Source organism: Exophiala dermatitidis (genome assembly GCF_000230625.1).
Source record: "Exophiala dermatitidis NIH/UT8656 unplaced genomic scaffold supercont1.3, whole genome shotgun sequence".
Taxonomy (NCBI): Eukaryota; Fungi; Ascomycota; class Eurotiomycetes; order Chaetothyriales; family Herpotrichiellaceae; genus Exophiala; species Exophiala dermatitidis.
Window position 1 is genome coordinate 1955322 of NW_008751648.1, and position 14664 is coordinate 1969985.

Genomic DNA, 14664 nt, shown 5'->3' on the forward strand with positions numbered 1-14664 from the left:
GCATACGACCGCCGGCCACTTGCAATCCAACGATCAACACCAACACCACTGCCTACATTATTGCTGCTATTATCCCACGATACTATTGGAGAGTGGTCATTATGCAGTGCTGAGTCTGTTATTTGTTTATCGCCTCAATTATAGTGCAGAATGATTTCAGTCAATCTGTGATGGGCGCCAGACCCTATCTCGTTTCATTTGGTCGTGCTTGTCTGTGCCTCCTGTTCCGACTCGGCTGAAGCCTGTCCTTTACTGCTGCCCGAACTGGCATCCTCATTCATGACTTGCACCAACATCGCCTCGATCCTTGCAATGGCAGCTTCCATCTTATGGAGCCGGGCATTAGCCTCCATGAGCTTATCGTTGCCATCATCGTTCAGGTCAATAAGAGAATCCATCCGCTCCCCACGTTTCAGCTTCCGATACCCACGTGGATGAGTAGGCTGGTCTTCTGCCTCGCTCGAGTCACCGAACTCCTGATTGACGCTTTTTGTGCGTTGCATTTCCTTCCTGTTTCCCCGTTGATCGACGGATTCTCGTCTCTTCGGGTCCACAGATTGACTAGCCCGTCGGGCTGTCGGGACAAACTCAAACCGTTCATTCAAATTATTGTTCAAGGCCTTCCCTATTCCAGAACCATACTCTAGCTCGTCCTCTTCGGCGATTTTGTCCAAGACCGCTTGAGGTGGGTCGATATCAAAGACTGCGTAGATCTCCCCATGAGCAGTGAACCTTGTGATGGCCCAATACGGCGAGGCTGTAGCTCTGGGCCCGTTGGGATTCTTCCAGTCGATCTTTTGGGCGCGATGTGGCCGGTGCTTATCCGACATCCACAACGTCCTTCTCTCGTACCATGCAATGACCAACAATGTCGGCAAGTTGAGGATCCGGACCGCTGCGACATTGATCTTGTGGAACATGCGCTCCGAGACCAACAGCTTGAGCGGGAGCATGACGATCAGTGCCAAGATGTTAAACGGTGGCATGTATGCGAAAATGGCGTCTGATTTAACTCCTTCAAACGTCAAGACCGCACGCCGGAAGAGGATCTCCTGTACCGCATTGGCCACTATGCCGCTGAACGTGTTGGTCAACATTGACACGAGGATGGTCAGAAACAGCGTGTTTCCCAGGAAGGCAAAAAGAATCATCAATACTGGCCCTAGAAGCCAATGAAAGTCCACCGACTCGTCAATGCCCGTGCCGTCAAGACCGAACCAAATCCATATCATCCACTTTCCTATCGTGACGGACTGATTTTGTCAGACTCCCGCTGTGTATGGACCGATCTAACTTACCGAGTGAGCTCCTGCGTGTAACCATTTCAGGCTTAACATGAACCCTGCAAAACACCACACTGCAAGGGCGGACAGCGTCAAAAAATCAGACATCATGGCCCGGAGCGACAGAAACAGCATGTTTTCAGACATGAAATTGAACGCCAGCCGCGGGATCAAAACCGGCGCGGCGCAGCTGAGGATATCGAGCGACGTTCGAGCCCAAACAGTGGCCTCGGTCTGATCGCTGATGCGAAATGCATGAAGCCGAAGAATCAGGTATGTGGCAAAGATGATGCTAAACGTGGCATCAAGGAACGACCAGAGGTTCTGAGTGTAGACTCCCCAGCCGTGTTCAAGAACAGAAGCCACTTGATCGAGGACCTGTTGGTCAGCATCAGCATCAGCATCCGCTGCAATCCAGTATAAACAACTACCAACATACCCAGCCAGAAGCGTAAATGTCAAAGACTCCCTCGACGACAGTGTACTGGGGAGTCATGCGTGTTTCGCGAGCCACCATGACGGCGATATACAAACCGAGCAAAACGACAAATTGGAAAACCTCAATGATGTTCCGCGTCCGTGGCACCACCAGACGATATTGATTCAGCAGGGGCGCCCTCCTCGGGTCGTAGAGCGAGATGGGCCTCTTCTTCCACCGGTCTGGAATGACCTCGATGAAACTGCTGGGGGTGTAGACCAGTTTCCCACGGTAGATGGCCTCGACGACTTTCTGGCAAGCACTACTGGCCAGAAAACTCTTACTGGCACTGACAATGGCCACTTCGAGAGCCGTCAGCTTCTTTTCAGGATTGGCGGCCTTTCGATGGGTCGTCCACCGACTGGGCCGGCTAGTGCTCTGCTCAACGATTTCCGGAGGAGCGCCTTGAAGCGGCTCGAAACCAGCAACGAGAATGTTTGCAAGCTTCAGCAGACCTCTGGGGCCGGGATTGTGTTCATTGTAGCGACGCAGGAGCTTTTCAGCCACCAATTCGCATAGCAGTGCGCGGGTAAGATTGACGGTTTGATGATGCGTGGCGGAGGATTGTTCGCGAATGAATTGCATTCGATTGACGAGGAGACAGTAAACTGTGGGTGGTACTCAGCAAGAGAACGAAAAGGAAAAGAGGGTAGAAAGTCAACCAGACCGAGTGAAAGATCCTGTTTCTCAAACAGAGAATCGACAAGAGGCCGGACGACGGATATATTCATGCGCGGCGCTTTCAGCTGCTCGAGCGAGTATGGGTCGTCTAGGAAGAAATGAAACACACACGTAGTGAGCAATAACCATAACTGTTTCCTTAGCCGGGCAGGTGCTCGCTTGTTGCTCACCGATACTGTTGATGATGTCTCTTCGAATGCTATAGGAAGTGTAAACGATTAGTATTGGATCGTCATGCTTGTGGTGGTGGTGGTGGTGGGAGGGCGCCGGGGGGTGGGTTGTCGGCGGAGAGCAGCGACAGTGACAGTGGTGGCTATGTCGACGTACCGAAGAATATTCTCATAAACATTACACTCAGCATTCCGATACAAATCCGCCGCCCTGGGCATTTCATCCTGATTGCTGGTCCAGGTACAATGCGGCGGATATAACCCGTCGCTATCGGCGTGGTCTTCTTCATCCTCGTCGTGCTGTGACGCCAGAAGGGCCTCAGTCTCGGTCCGTTGGCTGTTGAGCCGGAATTTGCGAGGGATCCCGAATACGTGTGAGGAGCTTGAGGTACCGCCGCCTCCTGAACGGGATCCGAATGGTGCCATTTTACGGGGGAGAAGGATCGATACGATACCAGTCTCAGACAGAACAAACGTCATCAATGGTTGGAACCCGGTTATTGTGCCCTCTCTGTGGACATAATTATCGTACTCGTATAGGATGCTCACATTCCACCCAGTAGGAGAAGTGAATAATGGTCAGGTAATCCACGACTCGGTGGATAGCGGAGCAATGAGGTGACTTGAGAGTGTCGCGCTTGATGATATAGATTCCAATATGCTGGAGCGCCTTTCAGATTTGTTGGAGCAGTGCTGGAAGTATTTGAATGGCGATGAATATGTATAGCACGAGCTGTAGTATTTTTTCCCAGCACAAGTAGTAGGGAAGTTCAAGCAGAGTGTCTCCCAGATAATCAAGATGTTGGACGATGAAGTAAGATCTGGGATAGTAGGACAAGTGTAGATGTAGTAGCGGAGAAGCCAATGATGTGCGTGGGTCAAGTTGGAGTATCGATCAGGCGGATAATGATAAGCCTAATCTTAAGCTTATCGCATCAAGCTTTGCCACTGCACTGAAGCACAGACGGTGATTTATTACTGGTATTACGACGGGACCTACTACAAGTACCGCCTACTGGGTGAGTATGTACATGGCACCTAGATATCTACCAACATATACTCGTAGGACTTGACAGCAACGCTGGGGGAGTTCAGCAGCCTGGCACGATAGACGTACTCGAGGCAAACAATCCGCCTTCCGGGCTACTACTACACTTCGACGATGGAAACGGCTTTCTGGTCACTGGCAGTCATTATCATTAATCATTACCTTAGGTATATATACTGAACCACGCAGAGGGCTTCGTCCAAATCACCAAGGGTTTGCTGCGTCCAGGATTCTTTCTCGCTAGCTCCAAGGGAGCCTCCACCTCTCTCTCATCCTCTTGCGTGTTAGTCAGATTGAACACCTGAGCCCCGAGGCAGTAATCGTAGTATATCATATCTGTCGTATCCTTTCGCTGAGGATCCAAAGTAAACCGGCAAACGCACCATTCAGAGTAATCGATTTCGTGACACATTAATGGGGACCGACATGATATCAGAATTCCACCCCGACTGCAAAATGCCCGCCTCGCACATGCCCACACAGGTTATGCCTGTTGATCTTATGCAGTAGAAACGAAGATGAGTATGCCGAGTTAACTTGTTTTTTGTTATTCAGATCCTTTTCACATGCAATTTCGGAAATGGCGATGGTAGTGGTGAATCCAGCCAGGGAGTCAAGAACTTGAAGCCAAACTGCAAGCCAAGCTGGACAGTACACCGTCCTCGGCGTTGCCCGTCGTGAAATAGGTCCTTTTGAGGCCGAGATCATTATAATAAGATCATGATCGTAGCAATGACAGCCAGCAGCATGCCGAGAGACCACAGTTTTGAACTCGAATTCCCATCCGTGGCATCGTTGACAACTTGATACACAACGCTGGCTGTTTGTGCTGGAGTGTTGACCGTCGGAGTGGTGGACGAGCCCACGACGATGATGACCAGCCCATCACTTGTGATGGTCTGCAGGCCACCACCGCCGTTGCTCGTAGGCGATGGAGTCGTGGTCGTGTAGGATGTCACGGTCGTCGTGCCGATGCCGTTGCCACCGTCCCATGTCGTGGTTGGCGGATAGTTACAGTTGTTGGCGCACTGGTCGCAACATTCCCAGTAGACGACGGTCGAGGTGACGGGACAAGGAATCACGGATGTCACGGTGACCACAACGTTCTGTTGCGTGTAGCATGTCGTGTAGGTTGTCGTCGGGGTCCAGTATGACCAGTATGATGTGGTTGTTGGGGTCCACCATGCTGTTGTTGTTGTCGGTTCAGGGGTCCAGTAGCCTTCGTTTCTGTGATGGCGCAACAGCAGGAAACAGCGTCAGCGATTGTTCAGCAAAAACCAAGATGTATTGACAATGTTTCCAGCTTGACTAGACAGGATGGCTCCCAGATGTATGTCTCCTGGATGGGGTTGAAGCATTTGTTGGAACGACAGCAGCGAGGACATTGCGGCATGGGTAGACTTACGAGGTGAAGCCATGTCCGATGAGGCTGAGAAAAAAGACGCAGATAGTTTCGAAGGCGACCATCATCGTCGGACTTGCCTTTGCATCAAAGGTCCCACCCGGGAAGAAAGCCTGTTAGTGTGTCGTACTTAGAGCAGGCTGACCAGAATCGGAATTGTCCGGGGGCAAGGTGGGCTCAGTGACAGACAGTCTGCGGTAGGGTCTAGATGAAAGAAGAGGGACCGGGGAAGGAAAGGAGAAGCGGCAGTGATTGTGAATCGATAGCAAAGGACGAGATGTGAGAGAAGTTAGCTGTAGATTAGTATCGCATTGGCAGACGAGTAAGGATAGCTGAAGGAGCTTGAGCAATGGTGTACAGCCCTATCGAGAGGACATGACACCTCGAAAGCTGCCCACAGAACCACTAGTAGCATGAGCGTCAGTTGGATGTAAGGATTAACGTCAGTAGTCGGTCGGCTCGACAGCCGCAAGTCCAATAGATCGGTGGTGAGATCAATCATTCATTTGGTAAAGCCTCAGCTTGTCCCAAACATGCAGCATTGTCTGCTGCGAGATGGAGCTCCATCAGCTTCACAAAGCGAGATCCACGTACTGGCTCCGGGTACGGGATCTCAGCAGCGAGAGTTCCAGCTTTTTCCAAGATCCAGAAATCGAACCTCCCTGCAGAACGTACCGCTCTTTTCCCGTGCAAGGTCAAGCAGGTGGATTCCAAGATTAGCAAACCCCGCCGTCACAGACCAGGTGCCGTGCTTTGCCGAGCGCCACATGCAAGTTCCAGCAAGTTTCTGGGAAAGTATGTTTGGTAAAGCACGTCAAAAGCGCATGGCTTATCGCAACGATGATTTGCCCGCAAGATGCGAAGCAGTTAGGGCCAGGACGAGCCGCGACGTCGTCCAATTATGGTGTCTGGTAATAATTCGGTGGCTGGGAAGCAGGGAACAAGTCCGACGCCTTCTATGGGAGGTCAATAGAACGAGCTTGCGCGTACAAATATCTGAAAACCCTAGGCATGAATAGACATTGGACCATATCCCCATGGAGAGGACACTGACACTCGAAGACGGCATCTTGCTCGAGTCATTGTAGGATGGTACAGACCTTTCCTGGTAAGCGTCCGTGAAGCCGCGGGAAGGAATGATGTCATATTCAATCGAGCGGCCGGATCTTAGAGCACAACTTGAAGCTGAACACTTGCGATGATGGAGACGGCAGAAGCCCGCAACGTGCCGTCGGGTCCCAGTCCAACAGGTGGATGTTGGCAACGCTACTAGTAGCCTGGTTGGTGGTGAACTTGAAGTAGCAGCAATACTAGCACAAATAGCGGGATCAAGGTAGGAACCGGTCGTGAGGTACCTAGGTACAAAACCGTTTGTATAACGCAGTGTGGACTATCTCATGCCCTGTCCATCGCTCTATGCTATTTTATGTCTAACTTTGCCCCCATAACTGATCGGTGTCTGTTCTGGCAGTCCAGAAATGCCCTCCAGCACACGATAGGACCTAGGTAGTGCTGTACTCTTCCTGAGACGCACAGGCTGCTTCACGGAGCACTTGCGCCGATGGGAATGTTGACTCCAGAGACACCCTCCGACTCCCGACCCAGCAACCAGACGATCGTGTCAGACACTTTCTCAGGTTCCAGCAAAGTGATGCCGCGCTTGGCCATATCCGCCACAGCCTCTTCCTCGTTCTTATACCACTGTAAGGCCATACCGGTTCTAGTGGCACCTATAACACGGGACATGTCAGATCGGAAACACCACGCTACCAGTCTCTCTTGGCCCCCTTTCGCTTTTGACTTACTTGGCGAAACTGCATTCAGTCTGATACCCACGGAAGCCAGATCCTTGGCCACAGTCGTAGTGAGACTCGCCACAGCCGCTTTCGTGACACAGTAAGACAAGATGGTCGGGTCATGAAACAGACTGGCCGCGCTGGCTATGTTGACAATGCTCCGGGGCGCCTTGGGCAGGTCCAGCATGGCCTTGACTTCGGCTCGCATACTGTACAGCATACCTGTCAGATTGATTCCGACCACCCGGCCCCATGATTGATCGGTTTCATTGAGAAACAGAGGTGCCTGTTGCGATGGAGCTGGAGGAGCAATGACTCCGGCGCAGTTGACCGCTCCGTCGAGGGCGTCGAATGTCTTGACAGTATCTTTGATCCATGCGTTGACGTCGAGACTCGAGGCCACGTCGACCTTGGAGGTCAACACTTGCATGTCTGGGTTGATGTCAAGGAGTCTTTTCTTTGCAGTCTCAAAAAGACCCGGGTTCACGTCGGCGATGGAGATGGCGCGCGCTTTCAGTTGTGCGAGCCGACAACCTGTGTTCAGACCGATGCCCGATGCGGCACCGGTGAGAGCAAACACTTTGCCGGCGATAGACGCCATGCTGGCTGGTGAGCAGAACACGAAAGGAAATTCACTCAAGTCGACAGTAGACCTGGGTCAAACCCGGCATGCAGGTGTACTGTATTGAGCTTCTCGATGGGAACCGGGTTTCGATATCCGAGCAACGGCACCAGATTGAGAGGCAGATGTCACAGCGATGATCCCGTTCAACACTTATCGTGGCAATCAGGTACCGCTGACCTCCGTCAAGAGTCACTGCTGCACGAGCGGCTTCGCCGGGAAAGCTCGCGGAGTGACAATAGGTGTTGCGTCGGATGCGGTCAAGGTCGCGTAACAAGACCTACCTTTTTAGCCTCATGCAAGAATAATCACCGGCAGCTGTCAATTGCATTAGCAGCTTCTTCGTAGCCAATCGCCGGACTAGCAGCTGGAAAGTCGGTCACTGAAATGGACCTGGCCGATGATTGCGGCAGATGAAATGGCCGTTCGGAGTGCCTGGTAGTATATGACAGAAAAGTGCGAGTTGTAAAGGGACAAGGATGTTTCACGTGGCTGGTCGATCCGCGACGAGGCTGGCCAGTCACGACGATGATAGATTTGAGAGGATGATCGGTCCGTCTTGTGCAACTTGCCGCATGCGGTGTATCATTACTTCATGTCGCCTATAGAGTGTAAAGCAAAGTAAAGCAATCAAATCGCCTGATATCTACTGTCCAGCGCCTCTTCCAGCGCCAGCTCCGGCCCCGCCACCCATGAATTGTTGTGCCCTGTAGAGAAATCGAGTTAGCAAGCGTCAGACAAATGGCAGGCAAACACTTACAAGTTGGCAATGTTGGGATCCTGCATCATTTGCTGGATCTGGCTCATGTCGGGCATGCCACCGCCGCCGCCTTCCCTGCGGCTGTTCATCATGTTCTGGATGGTGGGGTTGTTCATAAGCCCACTAAGTGCATCGGGATTCCGCATGAGGTTTTGAGCCATCGAGGCAAACATTGGGTTGTTCATGATGCTAGACAGATCCGGCATCCCTCCGCCGCCTCCTCTGCCTCCACCAAGCATACTGGCAAGTCCTGATAGGTCGGGCATTCCTCCTCCCCTGGTGTTGCCAGGAGCATCGTCCACGTCGTCCTGAGGAGGCTTGTTTTCTTCGGCCTCCATCCTAGCCAGCTCCTTTTTAGCGGTCTCCAGGCCTTTCCTCATGGCCTCACTTCCGCCATTGCCTTCAAACTCAATTCCTTTCTCGTACGCTTCCACGCTGCCCTTTGCGTCACCCAGGGCAAACCGCGCCAGTCCCAATCTCGACCACGCCTTGGTGTATTTGGGATCGGCTGCAACGGCAAGCTCTGCATCCTGAACTGCGGATGTGTGATCACCAATCGCAGAGTAGGCAGCCGCTCGGTTGGAGAGGTAGATGGGATTCGTAGGCGAGTGCTTGATGGCTTCGGTGTATTTGGCAATGGCAGTCTGATAGTCTTTTTGCTGCATTGCAGCGTTTCCAGCACTCTTGAGCTTCTCAGCTTCTGGGTTGACGCCTACCGGGCCCGAAGGTTTACTAGCAGGAGTGTCCGAAGGAGCGCCGGCTCCTTTCAATTTCTCGTAGACTGAAAAGATGTTGAGGAGGGACTGCGAGCCGACAGCTTCGGACCGAGCTTTCTGGTCGTTGGGATCGACTCTGAACGCTTCGGCAATGCAGTTCGTCGCGACTTCAATGTTGTCCGCATCGTCGGACGTGAGTGTGCCATCTTTCAGGGATGTCGACAGGAAGTCGATGATTGAAAGCGCAAGACGCTTTTGGGAATCGGAGGGTGGCTACGCAAAGTGAGCAGTAGATCATATCTCGAGGAGACACTTACACACCATTGTACCTCTAAGCACGTATACGCCGATCAGAGGGAGTCAGAAAGCGAAAGTACTTTGCAATAATGGTATAACCTCGAGTCTGTCAAGTTGGGGTCGAGTCTTGTCTTTCACTTGCAAGGCTGCAGCTGCGGCGGGCGTAAACAGTGGCAGGATGATGTAGTTGGCGGACAGCCTCTTCGCTGCCAGTGTCCAGAACTTTCGCCCAGTAAATGACGGCTGTCTGACAGATAAATGTCAAAGGAAAACCATTCACTGTACCAGTGCGGATATTTGTCAATTACCCGTCATTAGAAAATTTAAGATGCCACCCTGGCGCTACTGCTGCAACAACTTCACTTCAAGTTCTGTGCTACGCGTCTCCTTCTGCCTCTCAAGTTGCGGTCGCCTTGCCCTCCCTTGCTGTTTCATGACTGGCCTAAAGCGAGGCTTCTGGGAAATCTTGGGCAATACATCGAATCGTACTGACCGAGCACATTTGGTGTCGCTACATCGAGCAATCTGACGATCCTTGTGTCACGGTCGGTCTTCCACGATCATTACCTAGGTACCCTTCTCGCTCTGGTTTGGGCGCATGTCACAGAGTTGAGAGTCGATGCACCGTCTGGTAGTAACACTAACCTTCAGCTCCTCCGCCGATGCAGAAATAATGGTGATTGGCAAGGAATACTACATATCAACGGACCCTTCCATGCAGAAGCTTAACCAATCGCAGTCCTACCGTACGGCGCGGCTGATAAGGAAACAGACGAAGTCGTGACGATGCTCAGAGGGCAGAAAGAAAAGTCACCACAAACGTGGCTGAGCCTTGCGACCTTTGGCTGGAGAAAATCACACTAGGGAAAGCTTCCAGAAGGGAGAAACTGTATATCGAATCCATTGAACAAGATGACTGTGTCGCCCTTTCTATATTGACGTTCTGGAGCGCGCTGGTTGGAAGACTGAACTCTCAAGTCTGGGGGTGCGAAGGACTTTTTCACTCTGTTGGTTGAGGCCATAATAAATCAAAGGATGAACCAGATCGATCCGATCGCAAAAGAAAATCACCTTTGCAATTCGACGGCACCACGACACCACCCATGTAGTTGATATCACCGGTTTCAGAGGAGGTTTACCGGTTGGCTGACATTCATTCCTCTGGTTTACACAATTTTGTACGGTTCTAGGGCGTTTAACAGAGGAACACAAGTACAGCCAGCATCCTTGCGTAGAATGTGCATTGGAAATGATTTAACACAGTCATGATTAGGCACTTTCCTCTTTCTCGAGTTTTCAATATCTGTCACGTCAATTGTACAGACAACATTGCCTCGATAAGTTTGGCGGTGTTAAGTTGTTAGCAACAAGGGACCAATAGCATGGAAGCTGTCCGGCTGTAAGGGTTTCGTTTGGAGGCTGAGCCCGGAGTAGAACCACTGGCAGCGCGGCAGGATGCGGCAGATGCCGACCCTACCTATGTTGTAGGTAGTAGTAGGGAACTGCCTCAGCCCCATGAGGCTGAGCACCTGTACTACATAGTACTGTACTGCGAGTCCAGTACAGAGAGCCTCTGAGGGTGTCGAAGCTGGAAAGGGCCGCCCCTAACTAACGTCGCCGCTGTCTTTGTTCCACACCTCCACCAACGGTCCGAACCCAGTACACCTTCCCCCGCAAGTGACAGATCTGGTTGAATATACGCACCGACCATCATCGAATAAGCGTGGGCCCGTGCCATAGGCGTATACCCTCCCTTCATCGGTCTCTGACCATGATGCCTCCCACCATGGCGTTGAACAGTCGCACTTTCAACCCAGCCCAACCGGCGAATACTTTCCGCTCTCAGTGGAAACATCCAGGCGATGTCTTCACGATCTTGCTGATTATCGGAGGTGACGTCGTTGCTCGCGCCCTTGCTCAGCTCACGGGCTCTCCTTTCACGCCGGTGGCATTCTCATTCGGTTAGTTGTCACTGGAGGTCTGCATTTGGCAGTAACCCAGCAGAGTAAGTCGGAAAGTTAACTTGTGTTGACGTTAGGTTGGGTGGCTTATGGGGCCTCCGCTGTTGTATCGGCCATCGGCGAGAACAAACTCATGCCGCTGCCGGACTGCAGCTGTATCGTCATCAACGGCAAATCGGGCTATGTGCGCGAGAACATCAGTTGGATCATCGGACGCATTGTGAGGGACTTTGAGGGCTGGAGGGGCCGAAGTGACCCACAGGGTAGAATCCGCGAATGCTTGAACACCATCCTCAACGACCGTTGGGAGCAGGACCGCGCCAAAGCGGAGAAGACAGAACCTGGGTCTGGGGAGAAGGTGGGAAGGCCCATCCAAGCCGGTTTGTGTGTCTCCATATACAAGGCTGGGCCAGCAGTCAAGGGGTGTCCAGGCTACGATCTCGTGTACTGGATGGGCTTTGTCACCACCATTATTCAACTTGGTATCGCCGCCATTCCCTGCGCTGTCTTTGGTGACTGGGGGATATTTCTGATCACCATTGCCGGTATCCTACTCTCATTCATCACCGGGGGCCTGCCACAATGGCGGGAAGAGAAATGGGCGTGTCGAGAGCACTCTGATAAGAACGTCATCTTGACCAGAGGCAACGGAAGTCAACACGCCATTGTCGTCCTCGGTGACGGCAAGGGGTTGGACTTGGAAGACCTAGCCGCAGGCCAGACGAACGTTGACGTCTCTGCTTCTTGGGTCAACCGGTTCTCCATGATCCTGCTCGCCACTCTCTGGATCTTGCTGCTGATCACAGCTGCCGGCATTGAGCAGAACACATGGTTCTTACTTGCCATCGGCGGTCTCGGACTCCTGCAGAATGTCTTCGTTGCCGGATACAGACGGTATCCTGAAGCGTATGGAGTCCCATTGATATTGGAAGACGCGGTCGGCTCACACAAGGTTATGGATGCCTTGTATGCCGTAGAGGAACGATATCCTCAGGTTGGCGCAAGCATGCTAGAGACTTTCTTTCCAGGCAAGCTTCGTCCAGATGAAGAAAAGAAATGGGAGCAATTCGCTGCAGATGCAAAGACGAAGCGTTCTCCCGCTTCGGCCGCAAAAACTAGCGATGGCCAAAATAGTGCCAACATTCCAAAGAATGGTTTTGTCTCTTGAGACGTGTTGGATAAGGTAAGACACATTAGCATGATGTGGTGGTCAAAGTTACAAACTTTGTGGCTTGCGTTAAACGGTTTTGGATAACGGAAAGTATCACCACTCATGGTGTATCACGACTTATTAATTGAGCGAAACAGCTGAGGGTAGAAGAATATGGGGAGTGCTGGCCGCTTCAGTGAGTTCAGGAGAACAGCGTGTTTGGCTTTCTTGTTTCATTTGGTCGGTGTTGAAGTCTGGTGCTCTCGATCTGAACGTTTAAGGTTTGGAAAGCGTCATTTGGTTGCAGTTAGGGAGGCCTTTGGCAGTCTGGAGGGATGGGCACAATTTATGAAAAGAGACAAATGCGCTGCTGTCCTATCGAGTGATTACATGTCGTTGAATACTTCAGAAAGTGGTTCGGGATTGAGCGTTGATCTTTGCGGTGGCATCAAGCCTTTGTTGTTTCCCGTTGGATGATTTTATTTTCAAAATATTAGAGCCAACCCGCAGAATCTATCAGCATACCGGCCTGCATGTGTATAGGCAAAGGTGATGCAGCTGACTTCTCTTTGTGTCCGGAAGTGGTATAGAAGCAGATCTCTGTCGAAGGAGGAATGTAATCAGAATATCTGGTGCGGCTCCATCTCACATCCGAAAGTGGTATCTAAGCAGATCCTTTTGAACGATGTCGTCCTTCTTGGCCAAAAACTCGTCCACATCCCATGTGACGTCGAAGTATCTGTCATTCAGCCTACGGAGACACAAAAAGTGTATTGGTCAGCTGAAGCTTCATTCAAGAGAGGAGATATTAGTAACAGGGTGAAATCAGCCTTACCAATCTCGCCTCTCCTTTGTCAACCAAACAAACGTGTCGGCCGCCAGCTCCGGAGTATCCTTTAGGACCTCATGCATGAACTCGGGCGTAGTCAGGCCCAACACGGTAGGCACACCGCCAGGATGGATAGAATATGCAAGGAGACCCTGGCCAGCATATTCAGCAACGAGGAAATTGTTCAGCCGCAGAACAGCCTGCTTCGCCGTCTGGTACGCGCTGCCGCCCGGAACGACCGCGTGCGCACCGATGCTTGAAACCGAAATGATGGTCTTGTCGCCGCCCTCGGTTTTCAGCAGCAGGGGGATCAGGGCGCGATCCATCAAATAGACGCCCTTGACGTTGACTTCGAATGATCTCCACCAGTCGACGGGGTCAGAGGTAGGGTCGGCGATCGGCTTCCACTTCTCGAGGTAGCCGGCGTTGTTGATCAGGATGTCGAGTCGGCCATTGAATTCCGCGGCGAGCTTGTCTGCCGCCGCTTGGACTTGTGATTCGACGGTCGTATCGGCCGTTAGACACAACACTTTTGGACGGGCACGGCGGCCTGTGGCCTCAGCGGCGGCGTAGAGTTCCTCTGCAAGTGATGATAAGGCCGATTCGGATCGGGCTAGCACCGCGATCCCGCTGGCTCCTGCTTTGGCGTAGGATCGAGCCGTTGCTCGTCCGATGCCCTTGGATGCGCCGGTCATGAGCACGTATTTCCCGGACAGGTCGGCTTTGAGTGGGTCGATTGCGGGATATGTGTCGTGGTGGACGGTGGGGACGAAGTTTTGGACTTTCAAAAGGTGTCAGTCAGCCCGTCTCTGTTATGGCCTTCCGGGCTCGATTCTTTGCTTACGTCGTCTCAAATCGAGTTGTGGGACCTCCATTGTTCCTCGAGGTCGAATTGGTCGTGATATGTGTGCGCGTGTTCGTGTGTGTATATAAGCACGCGTTCTGGTCGGCTACTCCTGTCCGAGTACACGATGGCCGGTTCCGTGTCTTATATCTGTATACACCGGACTTGCAGGGTCCAGATTGGGATGACAGGAAACTCCGTGAGCATCCTTGACCTATCTCCGCCATGGGCAGGTAAGCGATATCTCCTGAGACATTATTATTAATCCACGGAAGGGCGTGCTCAGAAGCTGTCCCAGAGAGTGTAATCATCACTTGCATTCACCCCTTGCCAGCGATGGTTGTTTCTCGATTCGTCAGCTCAAAGTCCTACCTAGGTAGTAACGGGGCCCGGGTTCGGGTGGGAAGCCACCGAGCAGCAGCAGCAGCAGCATCACGCAAGCTCATTGTTTCCGAGTAGTGGTGAGTTGTCGATATGATGGGTTATCAATGTCACTGTCAGTCCTACCTCATCATCTTTCGATGTTGTCTCGTCACCAAGGTGATTGTAACACCTCGAGGCTACCGCCCCGGCCAGCCTTGAGAACTGCAAGCCCCTGACATGAGCAGGTTGCGGTGTCTGCAAGGC

General features: G+C 52.2%; 6 protein-coding genes across 6 annotated transcripts; 1 reads left to right on the forward strand and 5 right to left on the reverse strand.

Moving 5' to 3' along the window:
• Window positions 1-75: 75 nt before the first annotated feature.
• On the reverse strand, window positions 76-3486 carry HMPREF1120_03689 (uncharacterized protein). Its single transcript, XM_009157770.1, has 6 exons — window positions 2770-3486; window positions 2613-2641; window positions 2429-2530; window positions 1723-2369; window positions 1299-1661; window positions 76-1253 (listed from the first exon to the last, which is right to left on the reverse strand). The coding sequence occupies exons 1-6, from the start codon at window positions 3090-3092 to the stop codon at window positions 195-197; spliced, it is 2523 nt and encodes an 840-aa protein (XP_009156018.1). The 5' UTR covers window positions 3093-3486; the 3' UTR covers window positions 76-194.
• A 295-nt stretch (window positions 3487-3781) lies between these two features.
• On the reverse strand, window positions 3782-6138 carry HMPREF1120_03690 (uncharacterized protein). Its single transcript, XM_009157771.1, has 2 exons — window positions 5066-6138; window positions 3782-4887 (listed from the first exon to the last, which is right to left on the reverse strand). The coding sequence occupies exons 1-2, from the start codon at window positions 5128-5130 to the stop codon at window positions 4368-4370; spliced, it is 585 nt and encodes a 194-aa protein (XP_009156019.1). The 5' UTR covers window positions 5131-6138; the 3' UTR covers window positions 3782-4367.
• Window positions 6139-6170: 32 nt separating this feature from the next.
• On the reverse strand, window positions 6171-7912 carry HMPREF1120_03691 (short chain dehydrogenase/oxidoreductase CpoX2). The gene is made up of 2 exons (XM_009157772.1): window positions 6868-7912; window positions 6171-6792 (listed from the first exon to the last, which is right to left on the reverse strand). The coding sequence occupies exons 1-2, from the start codon at window positions 7457-7459 to the stop codon at window positions 6605-6607; spliced, it is 780 nt and encodes a 259-aa protein (XP_009156020.1). The 5' UTR covers window positions 7460-7912; the 3' UTR covers window positions 6171-6604.
• Window positions 7913-8033: 121 nt separating this feature from the next.
• HMPREF1120_03692 (protein phosphatase) lies at window positions 8034-9450 on the reverse strand. Its single transcript, XM_009157773.1, has 3 exons — window positions 9278-9450; window positions 8241-9229; window positions 8034-8187 (listed from the first exon to the last, which is right to left on the reverse strand). The coding sequence occupies exons 1-3, from the start codon at window positions 9278-9280 to the stop codon at window positions 8127-8129; spliced, it is 1053 nt and encodes a 350-aa protein (XP_009156021.1). The 5' UTR covers window positions 9281-9450; the 3' UTR covers window positions 8034-8126.
• Window positions 9451-10822: 1372 nt separating this feature from the next.
• Window positions 10823-13084, forward strand: HMPREF1120_03693 (uncharacterized protein). The gene is made up of 2 exons (XM_009157774.1): window positions 10823-11214; window positions 11292-13084. The coding sequence occupies exons 1-2, from the start codon at window positions 11025-11027 to the stop codon at window positions 12380-12382; spliced, it is 1281 nt and encodes a 426-aa protein (XP_009156022.1). The 5' UTR covers window positions 10823-11024; the 3' UTR covers window positions 12383-13084.
• Window positions 12534-14625, reverse strand: HMPREF1120_03694 (oxidoreductase, short chain dehydrogenase/reductase). Its single transcript, XM_009157775.1, has 3 exons — window positions 14038-14625; window positions 13200-13974; window positions 12534-13115 (listed from the first exon to the last, which is right to left on the reverse strand). The coding sequence occupies exons 1-3, from the start codon at window positions 14066-14068 to the stop codon at window positions 13010-13012; spliced, it is 912 nt and encodes a 303-aa protein (XP_009156023.1). The 5' UTR covers window positions 14069-14625; the 3' UTR covers window positions 12534-13009.
• Between the last annotated feature and the right edge of the window lie 39 nt (window positions 14626-14664).

Excerpts from the sequence above, each read along its gene's own strand:
- HMPREF1120_03693 (XM_009157774.1), top strand. The coding sequence starts at position 11,025 with ATGATGCCTCCCACCATGGCGTTGAACAGTCGCACTTTCAACCCAGCC. Across the intron at positions 11,215-11,291 it reads GCCGGTGGCATTCTCATTCG|GTTGGGTGGCTTATGGGGCC; the intron begins GTTAGTTGTCAC and ends TGTTGACGTTAG.
- HMPREF1120_03692 (XM_009157773.1), bottom strand. Across the intron at positions 8,188-8,240 it reads GATCCCAACATTGCCAACTT|GGCACAACAATTCATGGGTG; the intron begins GTAAGTGTTTGC and ends ATTTCTCTACAG.
- HMPREF1120_03690 (XM_009157771.1), bottom strand. The coding sequence starts at position 5,130 with ATGATGGTCGCCTTCGAAACTATCTGCGTCTTTTTTCTCAGCCTCATC. Across the intron at positions 4,888-5,065 it reads ATCGGACATGGCTTCACCTC|AAACGAAGGCTACTGGACCC; the intron begins GTAAGTCTACCC and ends GCGCCATCACAG.
- HMPREF1120_03691 (XM_009157772.1), bottom strand. The coding sequence starts at position 7,459 with ATGGCGTCTATCGCCGGCAAAGTGTTTGCTCTCACCGGTGCCGCATCG. Across the intron at positions 6,793-6,867 it reads ACTGAATGCAGTTTCGCCAA|GTGCCACTAGAACCGGTATG; the intron begins GTAAGTCAAAAG and ends CCCGTGTTATAG.
- HMPREF1120_03689 (XM_009157770.1), bottom strand. The coding sequence starts at position 3,092 with ATGACGTTTGTTCTGTCTGAGACTGGTATCGTATCGATCCTTCTCCCC. Across the intron at positions 2,642-2,769 it reads GTTTATGAGAATATTCTTCG|CATTCGAAGAGACATCATCA; the intron begins GTACGTCGACAT and ends CACTTCCTATAG. Across the intron at positions 2,370-2,428 it reads GAAACAGGATCTTTCACTCG|TTTACTGTCTCCTCGTCAAT; the intron begins GTCTGGTTGACT and ends TACCACCCACAG.
- HMPREF1120_03694 (XM_009157775.1), bottom strand. The coding sequence starts at position 14,068 with ATGGAGGTCCCACAACTCGATTTGAGACGAC. Across the intron at positions 13,975-14,037 it reads ACAACTCGATTTGAGACGAC|TCCAAAACTTCGTCCCCACC; the intron begins GTAAGCAAAGAA and ends ACCTTTTGAAAG. Across the intron at positions 13,116-13,199 it reads ACAAAGGAGAGGCGAGATTG|GCTGAATGACAGATACTTCG; the intron begins GTAAGGCTGATT and ends GTGTCTCCGTAG.